General features: G+C 38.0%; 1 protein-coding gene across 6 annotated transcripts in view; it reads left to right on the top strand.

Annotated features, from left to right (window-relative positions):
* Positions 1 to 22,130, top strand: part of SORBS2 (sorbin and SH3 domain containing 2) — a 218,987-nt gene that overhangs the window by 182,898 nt on the left and 13,959 nt on the right. For all 6 annotated transcript variants that reach the window (XM_021711376.1, XM_021711373.1, XM_021711372.1 and 3 more), the window contains 5 exons: positions 2,709 to 2,797; positions 4,197 to 4,243; positions 7,809 to 7,923; positions 8,010 to 8,138; positions 10,354 to 10,554. In XM_021711376.1, coding sequence (XP_021567051.1) covers positions 2,709 to 2,797; positions 4,197 to 4,243; positions 7,809 to 7,923; positions 8,010 to 8,138; positions 10,354 to 10,554 — 581 coding nt within the window. The remainder of the gene's footprint in view (positions 1 to 2,708; positions 2,798 to 4,196; positions 4,244 to 7,808; positions 7,924 to 8,009; positions 8,139 to 10,353; positions 10,555 to 22,130) is intronic.

Below are 22,130 nucleotides of genomic sequence, written 5' to 3'. Positions count from 1 at the left end.
CGAGGCCGCTCGGGGCGTTGTGTGTTGTGAGGCCGGGGCCTGCCGCGCCCGCGCGTCTGGCGGCGCGGTCCGCACGGCCCGCGGGGCCCCTGGACTTGCTGTGTGGCTTAAAGCGGTCCCGATTCACAAAAATTGACTCGTTCGGAAGCCGGAGGGAGGCCGTTGTAGCCGCGTGCTCGGGCCGAAGCGGCTGCTGCTCCCGCGGAGCCCACGCGCTAGGCGGCCGACCGGAGTAGAAAGAGCGTTTCAGGCCGGAAGCCGTACCTGAACCTTAGGCTCTTCAAGAGCTGCTTTTCACCGTCTGACAAACGGCCGTTTCCTCAGTTGCACATTAGCTTTGAAATTCTGCAGTCAGACGCTCAGTAGATGATTTTCTCGCATTCTACGCGGAAGAGACTAGAGCAAAGCGTCCAGAAAGCAGACGCTTAAATATGTGCTTCGTACTGGATGACGAGGAAATTAGGGCCGTGTGATAACTTTCTCCATTTAAGGGGACACAATTGCGATACAAATTTTTGTGAATATTTCTTTAAGCTATACGTGAAAGTCCCGTTTTCACCACTCATTGTATTTGTTTTCTCTTCTTTTCCATCGTTTATTTTATTTACTTTCTATTTCTGCTAAAATGATTCTGTATTGAAATTTGACTAGACTCTTTAGGTTGAGAGTGACTCTCACCTCCGTTTTCGTACATAACTTTGAGGTGGCAACACAGAGGACTTTTTGGGATCTGCATCACTTATAAGCCCAGAGCGTTTTGATATTTTTATCCATTTTTTGTCATCCACTCTTAAAGAACATCTGTTTACTTGTAAAGTTTGAGAGGCTGGAATGAACTTTGTAGGCTGAGACTTGGTCGACACAGAACCGTCCACGTATCAGACACCCAAAAAACTGGCATCAACCCACGGGATGGGTATTATTGTGAGCACTGTTTCCAATTTAAGAAATCGGGCCTAGAGAGGACCAAAAAACGTGCCCATGGTCACACACATAATGAGTAACAGAAAGGGAATTGAACCCCTAGTAATTCAGAATTCGTAGCATAAAATATAATCTCTATAGACAAAAAAGAAACATAATTCATGTTAGTGTAACATATATGGCTCAATTTTTCATTATCACTGCCCAAACTTATTTTATTAGTATTTATCATTGCTTTCACGTATACTATGCAACATGCTTCAAAAATTAATTCAAGAAATTAGAATTCTTAAAATTAACTTCTACAATTGGAAATTTTCACTAATTGAAGCATGCCAGAATCTGTTTTGTTAATGAATTGGCTCCTTTCTCTAGTTTTTGCATTTCCTAATATAATCATCCCTTAGTTTTATGTGTAGATAGAGCACATTATTGAAACATGATTTAAGAGGACTTTAAAATGCATTTATGAGAGTTTTTTGCCTTTTTAATAAAATATTTACTTTCCAGTTATGTTTTGCCCAATTATAATCTTTATGAAAGCCCGATGATCCCAAAAGTATATTTAATGTAGAATGAAAAATATACTGCACGTAATCCTCTGGTATGCATGAAAGTAACTGGTTAAGTTTTACCTAAAATATCTGTGGCCATGTTACCTTCTTAAACCTAAAGACTTTATAATTCACAATTAACAGATTTAAACATGTATCCTTAAATGTCAAGACTGATATCTTACTTGTAATTCTTTTATGTCATCAAAGTAGTCAAAACCTTTAAACAATGTTTTCTAATTATGAATGAGCAGCTTAAATTCCTTCACAGGTGGATAAAATAAATTTCATTTTTATTGCTCCTTTGTTATCCATTATAACTAAATTTTTTAAAGGGAGAAAAAAGAATTGACAAATGTTGACCCAAATTCTATAACATAGGCTATTGGAATACTTTTAACCTCTAGCTACATTTCCACATATAAGTGGAACATAAATGTGTAAGGTATAAGTTACTATTAAGAACTATTTGCAGTCAGAATTTTGTCATGTGATTATTTATACTTTGCTTTAAGATGAACAACAAGAATTCAATATTGCATAAGCAATTTGGCAACTGATAATGCTGCTTTCTGCTTATCCCTTTGTTTTCTTGGAATAAATATTTACTTTCTGATGAGGTAGTTTATCAACCAGGCCCAAGGGAAGGCTGTAGATAAAGAGAATGACATGTGAAGACTCAATAAATGTGTAAAAACAGAGAGAGAGAATGGACGTACCCATACTCCTGTCATCGTCATACTTTCTTTAGTTTTATCTCTTTCTTTTTCATCATGACATTCCTAAACCGTTCCATAAAATGTTGCTGTTTCTACAAATTGTTACTATTTTCTAATTCTCCATCCTCCATAGACCTTATAATAGTAATTATAAATTGAGGCAAAAAGAATAGAAATAGAAAGTTTTGAAAATATTTTCATACAAAAAAATCTTTGTAACTATGAATCGTCAGCACTGGGTGCGGCAGTATAATTAATCAGCAACATAGTAATTATATTTGTATATGCAACTATCATACTTCTGCAACCTCAGATATTTTTTCTTTCGGAATGCTCTTGTTTTTCTGTGTCTTACATCACAATTCCCTATGAATTTTATATGTGTTTTCAATAGACATGTCTCTCCAAATTTGAGGGAGGGGGTAATAATGGCCACCAGAGAAAATAGCTATGCAAGGCTGCTTGTAATTAAGTGGATTCTCACCCTGTCTGGCCCCGTTCTTTTCAATAGACCGCGAGTCCCCTAGAAGTTATTCATCCACTTTGACTGATTTGGGGAGAAGTGCACCAAGGGAAAGAAGAGGTACTCCAGAAAAAGAGGTAGTTAACTTCATGGCATTGCAGTCTTTTACGACATACTTGATAAGGCACCTGCCTGCCAAGTTTATATCCCAAGTTATAGAAAGAACCTAAGCGGAAAATGTGAAAATAGCAACGGAGAAACTAGGAGCCACTTTCTGGAAACCCAAGCATAGCCACTCTGACCCTGGAAGCTGTCTACGCCGTGACCTGGTCCCAGGGCTTCCCCAGGTGTGGTCCGGTCTTGGCCATGAGGCCTCTCAGAACCTTGACCTGACACCCATGAATGACCAGTTGTGGTCTCAAAGAGTCCTGAGTTGAGCCACCTCGTAGATGGAGGTTTGCTCTGTACAATTTTCCGGCCTGCTGATCTAGGAGAAAGTCCTAGGTTGACCGTGTTGCAAATCAATACAAATTCCACGTAAATAACTTTTGCTGGCTTACTTTGTTGGAGTGGATCCCTGAAAAAAGCTTTTAACCAGACCAGTTCTTGGAGGCACTGCCCCTGGGAGCCAGGTGCCAACTGATTTTTCGTCTGTGGCCCTGAAGTGGGGCTAGAGTTCTTCTCAAACTGCCTTGGAGCCATGGGGGACTGATGGAAGCTGAAAGCTGGACCTGGACAGGCGGCCACTTCATCAGGGACTTACAAGTGTCTGATATAGTCCAATGCCTGTGGGACCACCCCCCACAAAGAAGTCAGGAATGGTTCAGGATTCCTGAAGCTCACCAGAGTCACAGGGAAGGAGAATGGGGTGAAGGAGTTACTGGTTGGTGGGGGAGGAAGAGCTTGCTAGAGGGTAAGGGTGCCTCAGGGAGATTTGCAGGCCCCAAAGTTTGAGGTGTGTGTCACATCATGTCATGACTAAAAGATGAGCAGCTGGTTGACAGTGTACTGAAGGATTCCTGAACCCTTCAGGAAGTGCAGGACGATCGTGCCTATACTATTGGCCACTGATTAGCCTCCTAGTGATAACTGGACTAATATTTATTTGCTAATATGTTCATAAGTGTTTAGAAGGGGTTGCTGATTGCCTTCATGACTTCTGGTCCATGATTCAGAAGGAGTTGTATCAATTCACAGAACACGGAACAACTGACCCTCCACAGCTATCCCAGCAAAAGCCTTTGTAACAATCAAAATGACACCTAGGACAGAATCCTCGGCAGGCATTAACCTTAACCATTATGGCATTAATCTACCTTAGTGATCAAGCTGAAATACGATGGTGAATAGGGCTATTATTTTCCTGTTATTGCTTCAATATCTAAATGCAGAACTATTTGGTTTATTTGTAAATTGAATGTAGGGTTTATATTACATGTGTTTTATGCTTTGAGGTTTCATTTTTCATTCATGCATGTGAAACTTGTAAGAAATCCAAATTTTAAGTTAGTGCTAATTGTTTATCTTTCTTTTCAGAAATTGCCTGCAAAAGCTGTCTATGATTTTAAGGCTCAGACATCTAAGTAAGTAAACTAAGTATTCATCATATGATTTAAGTTGGCTTTAAATATGTTAAGTAATGCTTTAAGAGAGCAATACCACGATGAAATGTGTTACAAATAAGGCCTAATCCTTAATCTGGCAGTCTACTCTAATGAAATGATTCCTCTGGAATTAATTGGGATGGGATAATTTTATTTTATAACTTTGAGTTTAGTTGAGAAGCACCAAGTTTTAAATTATGTTAAACATGTTAGATAGAATACATCAAGTTCAAAAGAACAGGAAGAACAAAAAGAAATTAAGAATCTTTGTTTCTAGAATCTTTGTGTCAAGAAAAAATTAAAGTGTTAGGAAGTAATTCATCCTAATTGGGAGAATTTGGTAACATTTATTTATCTAGCTACATCAAGGATAGTTTGTGGAGTATATGACTAGAACTGAATACAAAGCTTCCTGTAGTAAAATTTCCATCCTTTAATTTTCAAAACTTCAAGATTCTGAGCAAAGTTCTCTTCTTCTGTTGGTGTTGGTGTTTTTACATTCTTGTGTTGCAGTATTTCTTTTACCTCTAATTCTTCAGAAATTTGTTCATCAGTCAGACATGTGGTTGAGGAAGGTTAGCACGTGACTAGACTCCAGTTAGAGGGAGCTGTCCAGATTTTCAGATTTTTCATGGCCCGTCGGCACAAACCTTATTTAAGAAACTTTGGTCTCATGTAGAATTCAAGATAGATATTGAACTTGTTGTGCATTCCCACTAAATTATTCTGTCGCTTAAACTGAGAATATACATAATAACCAAAACAATGTATTCATAAGAATGCATAAACTATGAATTAACAGTTCCAGAAACTGTCTCCAAGAAAAGACATGTAAAAAAATAAAATCACGTAAATTTGGTAATGCTGTTGAGATAACAAATGAATGGAATAACCAAAAGTTGGCCCAAACATTACCTGTATGATGACCACTTATCGACCTTATCCTGAATTGTACCCCACATCTTTAAAGTGAATTTGTTTGAAAAGAATGAATGAAATAAGAAAAATGCAATTTAGAAACTAAGATGTCAAACATGGCGTAAATTCTGCATAAAAATAAAATAATGAATTAAGAAGAGCTCATATCTTTCTTTAGATTAATAAATGACATTGCTTTATTTCTACTGCATTCTGGTCCTAATTCAGACATAGTGTGCCAATTTGTACAACACATGCAAGTAAGTTTTCTAACTATAAATTTTCTAAAGATAATGTACAGTACATACATTTCATTTCTTCTTTGTGACAGTCAAAATCTTCCTTAAATACTTAAAACCCTGAGGAATGACAGGGGATATAAACATAGGAAGGGCATCCACTCGAGGCTTACAAGGTGTTTTGCCAAGTCTTAGAAACGAAGACAAGCTTTGCAGAGGAAGACGGCTTGCCAGGAAGAGGAGAGGAGTCAGGTGCGGATTTTGAACAGGGTTTTGAGTCTCCAGCCACTCACCCTCCCGAACAGCCACTTAGGGAACAGCTCTTACGGAGAGCACCTCCCGAACAGCTCTTATGGAGAGGTTCAAGGAAACTCTGCCACGGGCTGTCCGTACCATCCCCACCTTTCACCAAGGTCACAACTAAGATTTTATAAATCAACAATATCTAATTGTATTAACCCTCAGAGAAGTAGATTAAATAACTACCCGTGGAAACCACCTCACAATTTTAGGGAGAAAAAAATGTTTTTCTCATACTGTAAATGAATTGATCTTATTGCCCCTTAATCCTCTTGTTCTGTTCTCAGGAAATGTAAAGAGCAGTCCTCTGTCATCCCTGATGTAGGGACATATCTGACACACAGATGGGGGCAACCAGCGACATGGTGCAGCTTTAAAAGGCTCACACACCCAGACAGCATTGAGTGATATATGGGCAAGCCACCTTTTTAAGGCCATTTCATTTAATAGTGAGATGTCTGTGAACTTTTTGTGACTGACCTCTTGTGAACAAGATACAGATATAAGACAAATATGCCTTAAATATATATCTGTTTTAAAAGCTGTTTTCTTAACCTAATTCAAGAAAGTGTAATAATTTTTAAAATACAGTTAGGTAACTTGCCCAATATAATGTTTCAATTTTTACCTAGTAAAAAGAGATAAAATGTCCTTTCCAAAGATTGTCAATGGCCACTATTCTAAAGTGGGGGAGAAAAGGCAAACTTACCAAAATGAGACTCCTAAAAATTCTGGGTCTGAGATGAGAGGGACACAGTTTTGCATACTGGAGAGTGTGGCAACTTTGCTTTTTCTAGATGACGTCAACATTTTAAATGCAAGCCTATACAAATACAAAAGATTTGATATGTAAAAGAAAAAAAAAAAGCTGTCCCTCATTCACATGTATATTCAACAAAAAGAAAAAAAAAACTAGCCTCATTTCCAGAAACAAAGCATGCCTAGTACAAATAAAACTGTTGGATTGTAGATATTAACTCTCATGAGTTTTGTTTTTGCTCTTTACATCAGGCATTTGCATGAGAGAAGGACATACTGTGTTTGAATGTAAAGCTCTGTGAATTTGCTTAGTTTTTAGGATTACTGAAAATTTCAGTAATAAAGATTAAAAACTTTCAGTTGTAAAGATTTTAGTACTTCCAGATGTGTAATAATCCTTTTAATATGCAACTATTTTTTTCATTTAATTTTTTGAATCAATGAGAAATATTCTACATCTGATATAAACTTCTCTCCATCATATATTCTTCACTAATAAATGATCCAACATAAAATTCTGAACTAAACAATGCAGAAGAGTCCAGGAGTGAGAAGGCAGATGTGTAGGAAAGTTGAGTTCTTGGGGAGAGATGTCAGCTAATTGCCCTCCATCAGAGAGTAATTGTGGAGGCAAAATGACGTACCAACATAATTACCTGGGCGACGGTAGCTTGGAATAACTGATGTAGTTAGGGTGATACATTTAGGCATGAATTATTCAAAATAAATAATTTCTTTACGATTTAAAATCAGAAATGCCCAAATGTACCCACATTTTTTTTAGAAACTGCTACAATGGAAAAATATAGGTAATGTCTTAAAAATATTTTTTTAAAAACAGAAAACATAAAGAAGACAAGCTGTGTGTACATGTCTTTGCCCTTAAAACATATTTATCTTGGTACCTCATTGAAAAACAAAAGTGTGAGGCCTTTTCTGTGACACAGATGGAAGTCCTTATCAAGATAGTCTATTTAGATACCTGTCCACTAACTTCAAAGATCCACACATGAAGTTGTTTTTTCTGGTGTGAGCCCTTCTGTTCGGAGGCTGTGTGCACTTGTCTTCCTTATTGTATGTAAGCTTTAGAACGTCAACTAGGGTTGGGAATTGGGAACTCACCAGCTAACTAGTTTCAGGACAGAAAAATCGGTACAGAACTGACGCATCAATTTGCCAGCCTTCACAGTCCTGACCTACCTAGGCTTCAGAGACGTCTTAACACTGGAAGTACACTGCCCAGACAAATGCAGATCTAGTGAGGGTGTTGATCTCAAGAATAATTGCTGTACATCTAGATAAAGACCATTTAAACGCGTCTCTTCCAGGGAGTTGTCATTTAAGAAGGGAGATACCGTCTACATCCTCAGGAAAATTGATCAAAATTGGTATGAGGGAGAGCACCACGGACGAGTGGGCATTTTCCCAATCTCGTATGTAGAGGTGAGTCCTTCCCCCTTCCTTCTTGAATGGTAGTTGGTTCTAAAGTGGCCACAGGTGCAAGAGTAAGTGGTTGTTTTTGTTCCTAGAAACTCGCACCTCCTGAAAAAGCCCAACCTGCCAGACCGCCTCCCCCAGCTCAGCCTGGAGAAATCGGAGAAGCTATAGCCAAATATAATTTCAACGCAGACACAAATGTGGAGCTGTCACTGAGAAAGGTAGCCTGCCTGTTTTCTTCACTGGTGCATTTGAAAAGGACTGTCCATTTTTAAAACTAAAATTCTTTTTTGTCCTTAAGACATTTTTTTGTTTTCCCCGTTTTCTACAAAGGGCTCCTAAGGCCGCCCTGCATCCTTTCAGCTGAGGTCTCCTGAGGGACACCAGACTTCTCTGAGAGTCTCCCTCTGTAACTTGGCCTGGGTGGCCAGCCTCAAGTCCTCTCCACATAATTAGACATGTGGAGGTGGCAGAAGGAAAAAGCACTTTCATACGCTTCAAAATATTGTTGTGCTGCCTTATTAATCAGCCTTTTAAAAACGAAATGTTCCAATACTTCCTCTTTTCGATCTTCATCAAGAAATGGCCCTTTAAAGTTTCAAGAAAGTTTATTCATTTTTAAAATACAGCGAAGTAGCTTGCCCAACGTAATGTTTCGATTTTTACACAGTAAAACAAGATAAAATGTCCTTCCCAAAGAAGGTCAATGCCTCTAAAGTGGGAGAGAAAAGGCAAACTTAGCAAAACGAGGCTCTTAAAAATTCTGGGCTAAAAACGGCTGTGGTGATCTTTCCTCTCTGGAGAGCCTTGGTGAAGTGTGTGCAAGCCCTTTCCTTGATCACCCTTCTTCAGGTTTCATGATTGACCCAAAGTTCTCTACCAGCCTATCCAGTTCTGGTATCTTGTCTTAACAATCTCAGAAATGACTCTTTTCATCGTCAGTTTACATAGTTGAGAACGACAGTGAACGATTCTGATTGTTTGCTAAACGATGACATATATTTGTTGAGGTAACCTCTTGTCTGCACATGACACAGACTAGATAGTGGTAATATGTGGGTGGTTCTGGGAACTTCCATATGCCTCCCGAAGGGAAATATCCACAGTTCTGGGTCGTTCTGGTCCTGGCAGAATCTTGTCTCATTTTCTCCCTTTGGAGAGAATTCTGCATCATCAGCTGATCCTTCTACCCTCTGGGCTGCACCACCCAGCACAGAGACCCCACAGCATTACATGAACTCTGACATTTTCTGTTTCATGCTTTACAGAAAGCCTTCACCAGTGCATTAGTGTAGCTCAGCCTAGCAATTGCCTATTCTTGGTGTATTTGAAAATCAGTTCAATTTTAAGGTCTGAAGGTTTTCTTCAGTATGTTCTGCTCAGTGGTGGTGAAACACATTGAATAAATCATCCAGCATTTTGACCAAAAAAGAATTTTCAGGCATGTAGAATGGTATAATGAACATTGGAGATTCAGAAAGTGGGGCGTGGTAAGGGAGGAGAGATGAAAAATTACCTGTCGGGTACAGTGTGCATTAGTGGGGTTGATGGGTATGCTTAAAGTCCAGACTTCTTCATCTGTAAGATGCACTGTCCAAACTTCTGTGTCCCCCGCTGGATGCAGCCGCACCTGTTGCTGTTTAACCATCACATGCCTACTTATCTCCGGGCTATTTGTGGTTTTAAGTTAAAATTTAGACTGGATTCTGTGGCATTGGCTTAGTCACTACAGGTAACAGGAATAATGATTCTAGAAAATTATATGATCACAAACCAAGAGTTCTATTCAAAATATTTAATAACCCATATGGCCTGGCCACCAAGCAATCAGAATGGACAATTACACTGTCCTGATGTGAACCAGAGAGGGGTGTCAGTCCTGGCCACAGCTATAGATATTTTGGGATGATCTGTTTGCCTGGATCCTTTTAGTTCACTCTTTGTCGCTACATGTAGCACATGTAGATTAAAGAAGATTTAACATTATTCCTTCTAAAGGTTGATTCTGCAACCATGTCAGACACAGCAAGCTGTGGTGCACTTGTGAAAGCTCTTCCTACAGAAGGTCCATGCACTGAATCTGTCAGAGATAGGATAATGCTACTGTTATAAAAACGTCACCTCTTTCACTCTTCTGCTTTTTGAAATAACGTGCACAAGTCATTTAACACAGTACCGGTATAAACATTCACGTTAACCAAGCATTCTTAGGAAAGACTCAAATGTTGTGAATGGATGATTTAATTGCATATGTGTTGATAATCTATATTTTCTAGTAAGCACTAGGACCTTACTTGCATGCCAGTGATTAAACAAAAACTGGAGTTATAAAACTTTCCTAAGTAGAAAACTATTGTTTATTAGAAAACAGTGCCAATTATATTTTTATATTATTGTATCTTTATTTATAATGCATTTTTCTAATATTCATTATAGGGAGATAGAGTTATTCTTCTTAAAAGAGTTGATCAAAACTGGTATGAAGGTAAAATCCCAGGAACCAACAGACAAGGCATCTTCCCCGTTTCCTATGTAGAGGTCGTCAAGAAGAACACAAAGGGTGCTGATGATTACCCTGACCCTCCAATACCCCACAGCTATTCTAGTGATAGAATTCACAGCTCAAGTTCAAATAAGGTAAGAAGATATTCTGTCATATTAATATGATTATTTGGGAGCTCAGAATAAGATAATCAGTATATGACTTTAGGATATTATAGAACATCACATCTATTGCAGAGAAAGAGATTTGTACATATTTTGTTTCTATATGTGTAAGTGCAATGTCAATAAATATAATTTAATTTTTCTCAAATAAGTGCTGGAATAAATACTGCTTGATTTTGCTAATTTTATTTTCATGTTAAATTATTGAAAAAGGAAGGGAAAACATTTGTTTCATAAAACATATAAATGATATATATTTGTATTTATATGTATATAAATGCTTTCTGAAACTTGATTTATTTCTGAAGCTTGATTTATATATGTAAATTTTATTTGTATGATTATACATAAAGTATATACATATATATACAATTGCAATTTATATGTGCAAATACATATAAATATATACAACATAAAATACTATATATATTCCCAAATGGAATATATCTCAAGACACATGGTTATTAGGAAAATTCTATAAAAGTCTCAGAGATTTTGTATATAGAAAGAGACCTAGAGCAAAATGTTTAATTAAGGTCTGGAGGTTGGTTTGTTTGTCAGTGTGAATGAAACTGCTGTATGTTATTAGAAGTCTTCAAGTTTATTTTATTGTTTTTAAGATAATTATATGCAGTTCTCACGTTTGACTTGAGCTAGTAGCTAAAGATGATTATCTTTCTCAATATGTAATTTAAAAGACACTTTGCTTCCTTAATTAATTAGAAAATACTGTTCTACTTTCTACATTCACAATGTGAATCTTTTTCTTATTTTTCTGTTGAATTATAATATATTCTTTTTATGGGTGATATCTGGGGATTTTTTTCTTATTCTCATTAACATCAAAGAATAAAAATTTTAATTACCAAGAAATTGCTTCCAAAATATTGTGGGTACTTCCCAACATTTTAAGAAATATATTAAGTTGCATAATTTATGAATGATTTTAATTGAGATCAGAGCTGGGACATGGGAAAATAAACTTTCTAGCGCTAGTAAAATAAAATCAACACATCAGACATTACTAAAGTGTGAAGTCACTTCGTATTTCAATGCAAGATCATTTCAAGAATGTCCCCTGTGACCTAAACTACTTGAAAATGAGTCATAGAAGGACTTTGCATAAGTAAATTATCTAAGAATCTACTATCTTAAGAGATACTTTTTTAATGGGATAAGGCTATGCATTTTCTTTTTTGTAATCTTTGAAGACTGGATTTCAGTCCAAATAATTACCCTTAATCATGTATCATTGAATAAATGGAACAGTTTGGTACAATTAAATTTTGTTTAACTGATTATAAACTTATCCAGAATTTTCTGAAGTTTATTTACTTTACTACCAAAGCTTAACATTTATATATCAATATCTTTCCCTCAGTAGTTTCACCCATATATCTGTTCTCATCCATATATTTGTCTTATTCACCATTCAGTCATCTTAAAAGAACTATCAGAGAAATTCCACAACATTTTCAGTAAAATAAGTAGGAAAACCATGTATCTACAAAGGTTTATTTAATACCTAAGAAATGTTTCCAACATGCCCAAATTAACAACGGCATTATAATATTTTAGATCACAATACTTTCATCTTCAGTGTAAATATAATTTAAATGTAATCAAATATACTTTTCAGTTTTTTGGTTTTTTTTTTTTACAAAACCAGATTTTAAATAGAGGAATGTACAGATTTCACTAGTAACTAATCAGTGTTTTATTCTCACTGTTGGGAACAAAATATGTTGAAAAACTTATGTTCATAATTGGAAAGAAATACTTCATGTTTTATCCTAACTGGTAATTCATGTACTGATGTCAAGGAGACGTCTCGGTAGCGTTACACTGCATCATTTTCAGAAAAACAAATACCATATACTTCTAAATGACGATATCCAAAATATACTAAATAGTATATGTCCTGTTTTTTTTTTACTGATATTTACAAATAGAGGAAAGAACTCATTGACGATGATTTATGAGTCACTTGCTGACACATTCAGATCACATGTCTTGGCATATTGTCTTTATCTTAGGGGAGACTCACATGAAAGTTGATATCACTTCTGATATTTTTACTTTTAGTACAACAGAGTCCAATTCTAAAGCTTTTGGAAGCCAAGAAAATTGTATGACTTTTGTATTCTAGGTATATTTTTGTGACACCAGGATACTGAATTTGACTTCCAGTATATAAGCAAGTCCGTTGTAAAGCTAAGCACTTTAACATGTATACTGGTGACTGTGGTGGCAGTGGCACGAGAATAGTAGCAGCGGGTAGCAATAGTGACAGTGGTAGTGATGATTATATTGGAATATAATGATCTTTCTTTCTCATCAATGTAATATTCCTGCCCACGAGAGAAAGTGAAGATGAAAACGAATGATCTTTAAGTATTATATATGTCCCAGACTTTCAAAATCTAACTATCAAAAACTTCTGTGTCATATAACAAAGAGCATACAATAGAACTCTAGCCAATAGAGAACTTTTATAGACTATCACATGAGTCTAAAGTAGTTTATATCTCATTAAAAACTCAACATCTGCAGGACTTCATGGGAGTGACTGTCTACCCAAGCACAAGCCACATGAACAATTTCACTTTGTGTCAGGAGCTAAGCGGCCTTGAGTCCTGAATCTTATGTTAAGATGTTCACATGAGTTTTGTGGCACATTTATGTCATGCCATGATGAGACGACCTTCTTTAAAAAGCTAAATTAACTAAGCCAATGCCCCATTCCCATTATAGGACACAGAAATCAAAAGTTAGTGGGGAATGCACTGTGCACGTATGCATTCAAAGGCCCCAGGACCAAGAGTGCTGGCTCCACTGTCCTAAACCACCAGCTAGAAAGTGCAACCCCAGAATCTTTTTGAAGAAGTGTTTCTTTCCAAATCAAGGTCATCTCTCTGGAAAGAGCTAAAGTGGAAGCTTGTCCAGCAACCTTTCTCAAGGCTTTTATGCACAATAGCATTTTCTCTATTCCAGCAAGGATAGATAAATGCATTAGAATGTTAGTAGGTGGACTTCCAAAGCTACTTTTAATAAATCTGCTAAAAATTTAAATGTACTGTTTTGTTTAATGTATCTAAAATACATTGATAATATTAAACTATACAGAAGTGTATTTTCACTTCTGGAGATACGCTTCATCGGTCATACCTCCTCAAGTTTACATAAATGTCAAGCTTTTGAGAGAGCATGGGAGTCTCAGCAGAAGTTTACTCTCCCGTTAGCATCAGATGAGCCTTTCTATGTAAACATTTAGTTTAGATTTTTAAAGCTTTGAAGCAGCAATTCTTTAAGCTCAGTTTCGTACTGATCATGAGTTTCTGTTCTTGAAAAATATTTTTCAGAACTTATTCTGAAAAATAAGTTGTATAATGTTATTGTATAAGGTTCTAAAATATTTTATGCCCTATGTTCTAATCTCCTTACAAACATAAGTGAAAAAACTGTGGAAGTTCAAAAGATTGGACATGCTGCTGAAAGAAAGAATGCTAAACGAATTCAGGAAATAAAAAAGGCTTTTAACGATTAATTTTCATTCTACATTAACATTTCTTCAGAGTCATTTATACTACTAAATCAGTATCTGGAAACCTGAAATATCTTTTCAACATAGTTTAAAAGAGGTAGACTACTAAACTTCTTAAGGTTCCACTGTCTGTCCTTGTAATCTCTATGACAGTTTTATCTTGTTTGACATATAAGATCCCTTCCAAAATTAGTAGAGTTTCGTTTTTGAGGTAATTTTTCCAACTAACGGAAATTATTTTGTGCAGTTACATTTCAGCAAAATATCTTCACATCTAGATAGCTTCAAGATGTCTTCCAATCTCTGTCTCTGTTATAACATACAATTATTTTTATATTCACTACCACATCTTTCCTGCATTTCTCCATCTCTGTGTTTTGATACGTCATTATTATTTTCTTGGTTTTTTTTTTTTAACTTCATAATCCCTGCTGGTTTCTAAGTTGGCCTCCAGTGAACCAGGCCCTCCTCCCATGCACAAAGCTTCACCTGGCTCAGATAAAGGAGCTCTCCAGAGAATTACCCGGGGGCAGCTGTCCCTGACAGCCCTGTGTCCACCAGCAAACCTTTTGGCCCCAACACTGTCTCCTTTTCTGGACAACTTCTTGGCTGAATTAGAGGAGTTGAGCACTTTAACCTTCTCAGCTGACCAAGCTGCACCCTGTACCCCAGAGGAGATCGCCCTCGAAATTCAGGAGGAACCCTCTGTACTCCTGTTGCCTCCAGCATCCATACCTGCCGAATCACCACACTCTCTGGTCCCTTCTCTTCACGGGGGCCTGGTCTCAGCTGCAGCCCAGCCTAACAATGCTGTGCCTTTTCAGGATCCTATAAAAACAACTCAAAACAAAGTGACAGATTTGAAACAAATGAGAACGGGCTTTTCAGGCCCCAAGAAGGTGCCTGAAGTCCTAGGCGATAAGTTTGTGGCCTCTGCATGCACCAGTGTAGCTTCCTGGCCCATCTCCCTCCCCATCATTGGAGAAGAAGATGAGGAACTCTGTGAAGGGGTTGCGTCAGGCATCCAGAGAGGGCTGCTGGAATCCCAAGATGCCTTGTGGTGCAGCCACGATGGTGCAGAGAAGACCCCACGACTGCACATTGAAGAGGAGGAAGAGGAGGAGACACCCAACTGCTTAATATATCCAGTAGTCGTGGGCGCCCCCACAGATCCTAAGATCCCCAAGGAGGGCTGCAGTACAGCAAAAACCAGTAATGAGGTATTTTAATTTTGCCTAATTAGTGAAGAACTAACCAGTCTTCCTATAGTTAGCCTGCACAGTTAATCATATTGGTAAGCATCTATTTTGACACAACCTTAACAGATCTTCTTACAAAAACACAAGCATTGTATAAGTCAGGGGTGGAGGGGGAGTGTGAAAATACACCGCATTTAATTAAATGATGTAAATATATGCCATCATGCCATTATCCCGTTACTTCTTTATGACCATAAAGTCATATGTTTAAAGTCTCTGCAATTTATGTCGTCTAATTTCCCAGTGGTAGTAACAATAGCTGATATTGGAGCTCTTAGTGGGTGTCTGACACTGTTCTATGAACTCTACGTTGTTAATTTTCAAAACTCTATGAGATATGTGATATTATGATCCCGTGGGGATCATAATATCACATATCTTTAGAGATGAGGAAACCGATGTACAGAGATTAGTCCAATCCAGAATGAGAAAGCTATATACGCCTTGGATATAATGACACTTTGCCAAAAAAAATTATCATAATAAAGAAAGAAAAAGAAAAATAGTACTTCAGACCCCCCTTTGGTTTTTTTGAAAAGGTCAATCTCTTCAGATTGGTGCCCACTTAAGAACTGGGTACTGTATCTTCATGTTACAATGAACCCTGGACAATGCTTTGTTCAACAGGGAGAAAATAGCCTCAAACTTTAGCTTGTAAATGTCTCTTTATTTAAAAAAACAAAAAACAAAAAACTTGACCTCTCCAGTGTATCCTGTGAATTAAAAAACTACTGGAAAATACTGAATTTATGAAATAATTTTAAAATGGCTTATATTATGCCATCATACAATTCATTTTCTTCCACAGTTTCTCAATTCCAAAATATCCCAGCCATGCCAGCAGCTGTGTAAAATAACCACACTATTGAATAACAGTCATTGCAGTAAGACAAAAATGTTTCTTTTTTTTCTTTTTTCTTTTTTTTTTTTTTTTGAGTTGGAGTCTCACTCTGTCGCCCAGACTGGAGTGCAGTGGCACGCTCACAGCCACCACAGCCTTGCCTTGCTGGACTCAGGTGATTCTCCCGCCTCAGCCTTCCAATAGCCGGATCTACAGGCGCACGCTATCATGCCCGGCTAATTTTTATTTTATTGTAGAGACGAGGTCTCACCAAGTTGCCCGGGTGGGTCTCGAACCCACTGGCTCAGGCAATCCACTCACCTCAGCCTCAAAGTGCTGGGATTACCAGCTGAGCCACCGAACCTGGCCAACAAAAGTGTTTCCAAGTCAATTGTTTCAATAAAATTGTCCTTTTGGCTTAATCAATGTTAAGACATGACTAGGTGGCTCAGCTACCGGAAGCACTCTCTGCCTGTCGCAGACGGTCCCGGGTAGGTGCTGATCCCTGCCACATCAGCAGCCAGTGCCCATTATGGATACAGAGATCACGACTTCCCCAGCTTTGTAACCAGCTATTTCTAGTCTGTGACCCACTATGCTAGCAAGATACAAAGAACCATTCATTGCAGGGTTTTAGGTAGCTTTTTCCTTCACTTTTACAAGAGGCCATCATGTAAAATATATTATGAAATTGTAGAATACAGGCGTTCTTATCTTCAGCCACCCAGATCCCAAAATTAAGCTAATCATACCCATTGGAAGTTTTAAATCAAATTCACAAGAAAAAGTGAGGGCTTTGAAAGCAAAAATTTTTCATAAATGTCAAAGTTGGTAATGTGAAATTCGTGTGAGTTTGGAGAATATTCTGTGAAGACCATGTAACTTCATTCTGGAAACAAGCATAATCACATCTTGTCTTTCCTCAATATTCAAGCCACCTTCATTCTCTTCGGGAGATGGAGCAGCCACACCCTTCCCCAGCCATCTGCTTCCCTCCCCTCCATTTCCTTCTCCCTTGGCCTCCGTTTCTGACCTGGTCTCTACACTTTCTCAGTCCTACTCGCCTCCTCTGCTCCCTAAATACTCTTATCAACAGGAGATACATTCACCAAAATTAAAGGTAACTGCATCATGAGTGTGGCTTATTGCATGTCTTTAAGTGAGCTTAATTAATTAGATGTATGACTTTAGATCTGTGCCCTCTTACAAGAGCTAAGAAGTTCTATAAATATCGACTGCTAACTTTTAACGTCATGAGCATGGCCTCTATCCAAAAATGTAAGATTTGTTTGCACAGCAACTATACCCAGATTGAGGAGAAACGAAAACATGATAGCTAATGAAAAGTAATGATTCGATTTTTTTTTTTTAAGTTGAGAGTCAACATGAGAACCATCTCATTTGAAGGTGCCAACGCCCCGCCTGTCCTTTCCAGCTGTTTCCCACCCATCAGCAGGGTCAGCAAAACTCGAGCGCAGATGATCTTTCACACTGAGTGACTTGAGCCCTGAACTTCCCCAAAAGTGAAGTAAAGTAATGGGGATGCAAGAAGGATGGTTCTTTTGGAACAGCTGGCACTGCATCCATCTCTGAGACTTGTAGAATGGCAGCTCTGCTGGTGTTTGACCTAGAGATACCATTAAAAATTCTTTTAACAAAATTAATGACTAGCCTTGGAAAGAGACTTAATGACAATCACAGCATGAAATCAGTCCATCACCAAATAATGTGGCTTCTCTGTTCAGAATGGTCCTGAAACCTTTTCCTGTAGACAGAAGGTGGTAGACTTCAAATTATAGCTCATCCTCACTTTCACTCTTTGGAACATGAAATGAGAGCCTCTGAAAATAAGTAAAAAGTTGAGTCTCTTCCACAGTCAGGGTCCTCTGTTTGGAAGGGCCATTTATGAAGTCTTTGAAATCCCTCTCACCAAATCCATTCACCAAAATAGTTCATCTATGTGAATTCATCTCAAGTGTGAATGAAACTTTTTAAAAAATGGAATTAAAGACCAATTGTTCTTTGCTCTTTGAATTTTTTTCTTAACTGGCAGAAAATAATTAGGAAATGTTTTAAATCACACCACCTTAAATAATGTCCAAGGCTAAGAATTTGTCTTTCCCTCTTTCTATAGTTTTCTTATAAGACCAAAGTATTTATCTCTTGTCTTCTCCCACTGTTCTTTAGTCTTTAAGCTTAATCAATAAGTGGGAAAGTAGCTTTAGAATCAGTTTTCTCTAATTTAGGGAGATGCAGAACACACTGTTGTAGTATCAGACAAAGCCAGGATTTAAAGGGGTTTATTCTCCAAAGTATCAAACTCTTCTCATACATTCTTTAGGTTTCAGTTGTTTGCAAAATGATGTGAGAGAATGGAGGTATTCACAATATTTTTTTTAAAAGAATACTTTAATACCTACATGAAATACTCATAACTAGCTCCAGCAAATCAAAATGGGTTTTCTCTATTTTATCTCACATTTGGGAGAATGCTGATTTTTAATCTCCCACTGAATCATTTTAAAGCTTATACATCTATTTTTAATCATATATAATATGTTGACTGAAGCTATTTGTGCTTGTAAATATAAATACAGATTGAATCAACTCCAAATTTTAGGCTGTTATAGTTTACTTCTAAATCTGACAGCAACAAACTGTGCCCATTTGAGTCCTTTAAAAAGGCTCTCTGTGTCTTTCATTTTAAGCGTGTTGGAATAATGTCCATTACAAAGAAAGATAGTAATCTAGCACTAAAAGCAAAGAGAAGGTGAAATTTTAATAATATTTTAACAGGCATAGTGTAGTATGCATGAAATCATTATAATAACATTTTATCAACCCATATCAACAATTGTTTAAGTAACTCATGTTAATTCAGTACAATTTATTCTTCTAAAGTTGTTTCCTAAGACAATGAAAATCTTTCATAAAAGTAAATGCAATCCCAACTCTTCCATAAAAGTAAAATCTACTATCATTTTATAGATTACAGAAGACCAAAAGATATGCTTGATGCATAATTATGCTTGATGCATAAATCCAGATCCAATATTTCCCCCAGTCTTTTGAGCATCTGCTTTTAAAATAATGTTTTTTATGACAAAAATAATTATATATCTCAGCTTCTCTATAAGCTGAACTTCCAATTCCGTTTAAGAGAATATTTGGTAAAAGACACTTGCGGGATGTAGACTCAAATTGCAGTGGAAGCTCTTTATAAACAGAGCAAAAGGCTCTTTCTAGGTTTCTTCCAAGAAACTCAATCATTGTGATCCTACAGGGAAGGCTCATCACCCTACAGCAATCTCACCTTCCAGTGATCCCCTTGGGTAATTTCCAACATGAAATTAGGCCTGATTCTTCCTGATATGTTCAAGTCATCTTTCAACTATCTATCCACGTCATTTCAATAGCTATTCTTTTTTCTCTACCAGATTTGATATTTATAGAGCCCCTATATTAGTCAAGATTGTGGTAGATGCATGCCAGAAAACTCAAATTACACTTTAAACAAGGTAGGAAGATATTTCTCTGACGCACAAGTGCCAGGCATCCGGAACTGGAATGGTGGCTCCCACCAAGTCAACAGAGAACCCAGGAGATGCCATTTGCCTTCAGCACACCATCATCCTCAAGAAGGCGCTTCTGCCACGTAGCACCAGCTGGCAGCTGCCATGGTCCCTTCTTCATTCTAGCCAACAGGAAGGAGGAAGGAGGGAGGGGATAATGCCTTCTCCCTTGGAGACCACTTCCCGGAAATTGCATATATCCTACCTATCAGAACTTAACACATGAGCACATCCAGGTACAAGGAAAGTCAGGGAATGTTGTCTTTGTTCAGAATGGCTGTGTGCCTAGTGGACATCCTTGTTCCATTACTGAGGACCACGAAGAGGAAGAAGAAGAATCTTGGAGAACATCGAGCCTCCTCTGCCACGACCCTTAAGCAACCATGCAAACACATTTCCTCTCTGTTGTTTGAGGTCAATCATTACTAAGAGTTATGAAAATTTTCTTAAATGAAAGTTGGGAAAACCACATGCTTTTATTGAAAAGTTTTTTAGTCCTACTGAAGTCGTCTTAAGCCAAATCAAATACCAGACAGTACATTATAAATCTTATTTGCTATTGGAAGGAAAATAAAATATACTGACACACAAGAAGGTGGACTTACACGATCTTACCTTGAAAGAATACCAAACAACCAAAACTGTAGTTAAGGCACTACTCAGGATTTAACGATATTTCACCATCCCCCCCCCCAGAAGCATTATTTTCTTTTTATGTGTTCTGTTAGAAAAATCTGCCTTCAACAAATGTCTGACACATTCTGTGAAATTTGATGTATATTGAACCAAATTTCCCTTCATCGCATCTTGCATCTCTTCAATAAGCACAAAGAAACAGATCAGGTTTGAGGGTATCCTGAGCCCAATGTTGAGTGTTCTATTAAAGAAGTAGTGTTACTGACACATGATCTAGGCCATTGGCATTGCATTCAGGCACCTCTGTGCCAGCCTCCCGCTGCAAGTCTTCACTGCGTGCCTGCCAGTCCTGTGAAGGCAGCTGCTGGCACCTGTGGTGTGGAAACTGTGGAGCAGACAGGAGCTGTTAACCCCTCCGCTGTGCTACCGCTCAGGAGTTTGGCATGCTGTGTGTGCATGGAAAAAACAAAACAAGAAAATTCCTCCCGAAGGCTGTGTCATGAAGATGAACTAACCAACTTCTCATGGCTTTTCCAGGCTGATCTTAAAAGCGAGATATTTGTCCTGGGTAAGCCTCCTCGTAGCCCAGTGATGTCTAGGAGAGTCTGCAGCTCACCTGTCAGAGGGCTCAGCGGTCCCCACAGGGTACGGTCCGAGCACTCCCTCCTTGTGACAGCCGTGGGGCCACCCTGCCTCCCAGTGGGCTGGCTCTTACGTAGTTGCAAAGTAGAGCAGAACGTATCCTGGAGGTGAAGTGAGGAACTGATGTTGAGCAATGAAATCAAATCAACATGAAAATCCTGCCCTCAGCCTTTGGGCAGTGCGTTTCCCTGCTAGGTGTGCGTGAGGTTTCCAAAATCCAAAAAGACGTGATCAGATTATCTGCTGTACAAATAAGGGTGCCATATGTGTTGTTTTCTACATCTGTCTCATGCTTCTATACTAAATTGCTGCCCTCTAGTCTCTGTTTTCAACGCAGAGTACAAGACCGTTGCCAATCATATGCAGAACTGAACCCACACACTCCAGTTCGCTTTCGTGTCCTTCAGTGTATTTGAATTTACTTTATTTTTATTTTATTTTATTTTATTGAGTTCATGTCTCGCTCTGTTACCCAGACTGGAGGGCAGTGGTTCCTCACAGCTCACCACACCTCCACCTCCTAGGCTCAGACAGTCCTTCCACCTCAGCCTCCCAAGAAAGGTGGGACTACATGTCGCCACCACACCCAACTGATTTTCTTATTTTTGGTAGAGATGAGGATTCATTGTGTTGCCCAAGCTGGTCTCAAACTCCTGCGTTCAGTCTTCCTGCCTTGGTCTCCCAAAGTGCTGGGATTATAGGCATGAGCCACTGCACTCAGCCTATGATTTCGTTTTTTTTTTTTTTAATCCATGATCCTTGTTTCAAAATATTTTGTTGCCCTGGTAATGATACGTGCTTACATTCACTGATCTCATTTTCTCCCCAGAACTTCTCTCTGAATTCTCTGTACTCCAATTTCTTGACAGCTTCAAATGAACTTCAAATTACCTTCCCTATAATATCTGCAGCACTCTAAAATAAATGGACTCAAAACGGTACTATCAATTATAAGGAAGGCAGCCAAGAAGTTTGGAGATTTTTATTTTTGCATATAAATCAGGACTCTTTTCACCCTTTCTATTTTAATGAAATCTAGTTTGACCTTAAAT

The sequence above is a fragment of the Carlito syrichta genome, unplaced genomic scaffold (assembly GCF_000164805.1).
Source record: "Carlito syrichta isolate Samal-C Ts95f unplaced genomic scaffold, Tarsius_syrichta-2.0.1 Scaffold302106, whole genome shotgun sequence".
Taxonomy (NCBI): Eukaryota; Metazoa; Chordata; class Mammalia; order Primates; family Tarsiidae; genus Carlito; species Carlito syrichta.
This window is presented reverse-complemented; position numbering and strand designations above follow the sequence as displayed.